The 6,570-nt window shown below is 39.5% G+C and overlaps 1 protein-coding gene across 1 annotated transcript in view; it reads left to right on the top strand.

Annotated features, from left to right (window-relative positions):
• LOC144977963 (uncharacterized) overlaps window positions 1–6,570 on the top strand; it is a 504,761-nt gene that overhangs the window by 412,600 nt on the left and 85,591 nt on the right. Inside the window, exon 10 of the mRNA XM_078923372.1 lies at window positions 3,868–4,020. Within this exon, the coding sequence (XP_078779498.1) occupies window positions 3,868–4,020 (153 nt within the window). The remainder of the gene's footprint in view (window positions 1–3,867; window positions 4,021–6,570) is intronic.

Genomic DNA, 6,570 nt, shown 5'->3' with positions numbered 1-6,570 from the left:
TCACTCAAGCCTTTGTTATTGTATTTTGCCATCCGCGTTTTTGAGTTGTTCTCACTAAACTGTATTAACCACTCTATAAAAGTTCATGGTTACACAGAGTTTTGTGTGTTGGTCCGTTATACTTCCGGATGGCAATGTTGTGAACTTGGCCAAGCGCATTCTATCTATAATTATAGTTAGTATGCGATTGGTTAAGAAGCTCATAACATTGCCATCCGGAAGTATAACGGACCAACACACAAAACTGTGTGTAACAAGGAACTGTTAAAGTCTAGATAATACAGTTTAGTGAGAACAACTCATAAACGCGGATGGCAAAAAAAAATAAAATAAAAAAATAACAAAGACCCGAGTGACGTCAACTTTATTCTATTTATACCGCCAAATGGCTGACTAATTTTATCATCAATCATATGATAATCGTTTCAGTTTACTCATAGTTTTCTGTGTTGTGCGGCTATGTGGCCTAGTGGTATGACAATCGTTTTCGGATCGGAAAGTCCTGGGATCGAGCCTTGCTCTGCGCATTGTTGAGTCCTTGGAGAAGGCTCTTTACTCACATGCTCTCACCATACTCATGTGTACAATGATCACGTTAAGAGCGTTGTCCTTGTCCGAAAAATAAATTATAATATCGCTTAACAGGCGTCATGTCACGTCCCACATGTTTACTGTAGCTGTTGGCCAGGGACCCCTTGTAAAGCGCTTTGCGCACGTTTAGTGGATATTGCGCTATATAAAAGCTCAAGTTTTTCTTTTCTTTATGACTATGCTTAGCGTTTCAGCGGAGATCATCTAACTTTAGGAATAAATCGAATGTCGTTAGCTTTTAAACGTAAGTCTGTGTAATGTTGTAAAGCGATTTGAGCACTTCTAGTGGATATTGCGCAAGGTATATAAAAGTTCAACTTTTTAAATGTTTCTAGTGTGAGAAGTCCCCCCCCCCCCCCCCCCCCCCCCCCCCCCCCCGCCCCGTCTTGCTAAATGGCAAATGACGACCGGGTTCCATATATTATTATATATAAATGTCGTGCGTGAGGGAGAAAGAGATAGATAGATAGATAGATAGATAGAGAGAGAGAGAGAGAGAGAGAGAGAGAGAGAGAGAGAGAGAGAGGGGGGGGGAGGGAGGAAGAGAGATAGGAAGAGAGAATGAAATAGTGAAAGAAAGTGGGAGAGATAGAAAGAGAGAGAGTGAGAGAGAGAGAGAGAGAGAGAGAGAGAGAGAGAGAGAGAAATTGGTCAAGGGAAAGAGAGAGAGAGAGAGAGAGAGAGAGAGAGAGAGAGAAAGAGAGAGAGAGAAGAGAGAAAGAGAGAGAGGAAGAGAGCGATAGATAGATAGAGAGAGAGTGAGAGAGAGAGAGAGGAGACACACACACACACAGGAGAAAGAAAGAGAGAGGAAGAGAGCGATAGACAGAGAGAGAGAGAGAGAAAGAGAGAGGAGACACACACACACACACACACACAGAGAGAGAGAGAGAGAGAGAGAGAGAGAGAGAGAGAGAGAGACAGAGAGAGTATGTGGATATGATGAGCGTACTTTGATGTCGAATTTCGACTTTAAAAGAAACCGCTATTGCGTAATAATTGGTCTAAACACCACGTTTCCGTCTCCAATTACACAAGCTGATACTACTACGCCTAAAAAGGTCAAAGAACTAAAAAAAAAAGGACATAATAAGTAGGGAATAATGAACAATATCCAAACCATTAAGCTACTATTGATGTTATGTGTTTAGGTAGAAAACTCAAAACATCCGCCAGCGGATAAAACGTAACAGCACACAAAAATACGCTTCAACAGTCGTAACGACACTTCCCTCGTATTGACGCATGGTAACTTAGTAACTGGCTCTAAACTATCGGAACAATGGCGGACGCCCTTATGAAATATTTCTCCGACGAGCATAATAGCGTATCCAGAGGAAAAAAAAAACATTATAAATCTGATCATGTTTTGACTTTTACACATTCTGATCACAAGACATATGAAAAGTTCTAGTCAGCATGAAGAAGAAAAAGTACCGATTTTCTTTGTTTAGAACCACGATGGCCGCCGTTGCTGGGCGACGTGACAACAGACTAGTGAATCCAATTGTGTGTGGCCTTGATTGTTTATTATAGTCCGGTGGATATAATTTATTGAGAACTAATCACTTAAAAGCAATAATTATGATCTGAGTGATGTCAATTTCCTGCCTTCTATTGATGCTATCCGTTTTGGTAAAATGCTCAACAATTCTACCCGCCAGAACTTTATCGTGTGACATTTAACGTTAATAGATAGTGAGCGCTTGGGTAAGTTACTCACAACATTGCCATCCGGAAGTATAACGTACCAACGCACAAATCAATGTGTAAGCTTAAACGTTTATAGATTGTTCGAAGATGACGTCACTCACTTCTTTGTTATTGTTTTTTGCCATCCGCGTTTATGAGTAATGGTCACTGAACTGTATTAACCCGACTTAAACGTTCATTGATACACACAGTTTTGTGTGTTGGTCCGTTATACTTCCGGATGGCAATGTTATGAGCTTCTAAGCCAAGCGCATACTATCTATAGATAGAATGCGCTTGGCCAAGGAGTTCACAACATTGCCATCCGGAAGTATAACGGACCAACACACAAACTGTGTAACCATGAACTTTTATAGTCTGGTTAATACAGTTTAGTGAGAGCAACTCACAAACGCGGATGGCAAAAACAATAAGAAAGGCCTGAGTGACGTCATCTTCGAACTATCTATAGTCTGGTTAATACAGTTTAATGAGAATTACTCATATATATGGATGGCAAAAAACAAAAAAAAAACAAAAAAACAAAAAAAAAAAAACAAAAAAAAAAACAATAACAATAATTTATTGTGTTTTGCCAGAACGAAGTTGACGTCACTCTGGTCTTTGTTATTGCCTTTTGCCATCCACGTTTATGAGCAATTCTCACTAAACTGTATTTACCAGACTATAAACGTTCATGGTTACACATACTTTTATATTATGTTGGTCCGTTATATTTCCCGATGGCAATGTTGTGAGTTTCATAGTCAAGCGCACAGCATCTATCGTCTGTCATGCAATAGTGTTCAATGGGTCGTGACGTCATTTCCCTCGTAATGGCGCATGGTAACTTAGTAACTGGTTCTAAACTATCGGAACAATGTCGGACGGCGGCCTTATGAAATATTTTCCGACTAGCATAAAAATGTACCCAGAGGAGAAAAACATAAATCTGATCATGTTTTAACTTTTATACATTCTGATCACATGACATGTGAAAAAGTTCCAGCCAGCATGAAGATTAAAAAGTACCGATTTTCTTTGTTTAGAACCAATCTGCTCGTTGCTGGGCGGACGTGACATCAGACTATTGAATCCTATTCAGAGAGAACTTTACATATAGATAGTATGCGCTTGGCTAAGAAACTCATAACATTGCCATCCGGAAGTATAACGGACCAACACACAAAACTGTGTGTAACCTTAAACTTATATAGTCTGGTTAATGAGAGTAACTCATAAACGCGGATGGCAAATAACAAAAACAAAGACCCGAGTGACATCAACTTCATTCTAACTATATATATATATATATATATATATATATATATATATATATATATATATATAATATATTTATGAGTGTTGGTGGGTACTCGTAGGTACGAAAGTGCTCGATAATGATGGTTAGAGCTAATATAGCTATATATATACATATATATATATATATATATATATATATATATATATATATATATATATATATATATATATATATATAAACAATAACAGCAGCTGAGTGACGTCAATTACGTTGCATCTATACCAAGTCTCCTCATTTTCACTTTTCAATTTCCTTCACAGATCGAGATGCTGACGCCCAAAGAGAACGGATACGTGGACGATGCGGAAGGAGGGGAGGCGGAGGAGGAGAAGGGGAAGCGGAACGCCTCCATCAAAGGCATGTGGAAAAAGGCATTCAAATCTCTCAAGTCCAACGATAAACAGAATTGGTTGGTGAGTACACTTACCCAACCAAATCCTTTTTTTTTGTTTTTGTTTTTAATGAGCTTTATATAGCGCAATATCCACTAAATGTGCTCAAAGCGCTTTACAAGGGGTCCCTGGTCAACAGCAGCATTTAACATGTGACGGGACATGACGCTTGTTAGGCGATATTACAATTTTTCGGACAAAGGCAACGCTGTTAACGTCCATGTATTCTTTTTACACCTGAGTCCGGTGAGAGAATGTGACTAAAGAGTCTTTTTCCAAGGAATCAACTATGCGCCGAGCGCGAGGCTCGAACCCAGGACCTTCCTATCCGAAAGCGAGTGTCATACCATTAGACCACATAGCCTTTTCTGTTGAGATACGATTCAGACCGTAGCTATTGATAGAATGCGCTTGGCCAAGGAGTTCACAACATTGCCATCCGGAAGTATAACGGACCAACACACAAACTCTGTGTAACCATGAACTTTTATAGTCTGGTTAACACAGTTTAGTGAGAACAACTCACAAACGCGGATGGCAAAAACAATAACAAAGGCCTGAGTTACGTCATCTGCATACTATCTTAGCTATTGTTAACGTATAGATAGAATGCGCTTGGCCAAGGAGTTCACAACATTGCCATCCGGAAGTATAACGGACCAACACACAAACTCTGTGTAACCATGAACTTTTATAGTCTGGTTAATACAGTTTAGTGAGAACAACTCACAAACGCGGATGGCAAAAACAATAACAAAGGCCTGAGTGACGTCATCTGCATACTATCTATAGCCTGACACTGGTAAAAAAAATGATGTCAAAAGACCAGTCTTTGTTTGGCCACAAAAGAAAACAAATCGTGAAAGTTTTATTAACAGGTCAACCAATGGAATCACTTGTTCCCTCAGCCCTACTAATGACAACTCACTTGACGGTGCATAAACCTAGAAAATGACGCCACACTATAAGTCCTTGTGGGTTCTAGCGTAGCCATCATTATGTTATAGCCTGACACTGAAACCCAAAAGGACTGGCATTTTGACGTCATTATTTGGTTTTTACACCGCCTAGTGAGATTTCGTTAGTAGTGCTCATGGAAACAAGTTATTTCATTGGTTGAACTATTGAATACAACTCACGATTTGTTTTCTTTTGTGGCAAAAGACTGGCATTTTGACGTCATTTTTTGGTCAGTATCAGGCCATAACTTTACGAAGGCCACGCACTGACCTGACCAAAAAAATGACGTCAAAATGCCAGTGTTTGGCCACAAAAGAAAACAAATCGTGAGTTGTATTAACAGGTCAACCAATGGAATCACTTGTTTCTCTGAGCTCTACTAACGACAACTCACTAGACGGTGTAAAAACCTAGAAAATGACGCCAAACTATAAGTCCTAGTGGGTTCTTGTGTCAGCCTATATGTTAATGATGGCTACGGTGTGACTCCGTAGCCATCGTTAAGTTACAGCCTGAGACTAGAACCCACTAGGACTTATAGTTTGACGTCATTTTTAAAAAGGTTTTTGTTACGTCCAGTGAGTTGTCGTTAGTAGAGCTCATGGAAACAAGTGATTCCATTGGTTAAACTATTGAATACAACTCACGGTTTGTTTTCTTTTGTGGCCAAACACTGGCATTTTGACGTCATTTTTTGTTCAGTACCAGGCTATAGATAGTATGCGCTTGACTAAGAAGCTCATAACATTGCCATCCGGAAGCATAACGGACCAACACACAAAACTGTGTGTAACCATGAACGTTTATAGTCGGGTTAATACAGTTCAGTGAGCATTACTCATAAACGCCGAGTCAAAAAACAATAACAAAGACCTGAGTGACGTCATCTGCATACTATCTATAAGTTCACGATGGCTACGATAATAACAGACTTTTAAAATAATACGGCTGACAAGCTGGATTTTCACTTGGTTTCTGTAGCAGAGTTGCAATTGTTTGTCACCCTTTGGATAAAATGCCTTTTTAATCACAAAGTACTTTCTGCCAGATTTAAGTAGTCCAACTTCTCAATCACTAGGGGTGGATCTGGAAGAAAAAAAACTACAACTCAACTGACCCAAATTCTTTTCTTACTTCATCATCATTGCTTTTTTCACCCTGGGTCAGGGTATAGGCCACAGACAAACAGTTTTCATCCTTCTCTATCCTGAGCTAACTTTTTTATCTCGTTCCATGTCTTATCACTTCTCTGTATATAGATAGTATGCAGATGACGTCACTCAGGCCTTTGTTATTGTTTTTGCCATCCGCGTTTGTGAGTTGTTCTCACTAAACTGTATTAACCAGACTATAGATAGTTCGAAGATGGCGTCACTCAGGTCTTTGTTATTGTTTTTTGCCATCCGCGTTTATGAGTAATGCTCACTGAACTGTATTAGCCTGACTATAAACGTTCATGGATACACACAGTTTTGTGTGTTGGTCCGTGATACTTCCGGATGGCAATGTTATGAGCTTCTTAGCCAAGCGCATACTATCTATAAAAGTTCATGGTTACACAGAGTTTGTGTGTTGGTCCGTTATACTTCCGGATGGCAATGTTGTGAACTC

The sequence above is a fragment of the Berghia stephanieae genome, chromosome 8, assembly GCF_034508935.2.
Source record: "Berghia stephanieae isolate SIO BIC M18660-M18661 chromosome 8, UCSD_Bste_1.3, whole genome shotgun sequence".
NCBI lineage: Eukaryota > Metazoa > Mollusca > Gastropoda > Nudibranchia > Aeolidiidae > Berghia > Berghia stephanieae.
The sequence above is the reverse complement of the archived record's forward strand: the minus strand, read 5'-3'. Positions and strand labels throughout refer to the sequence as shown.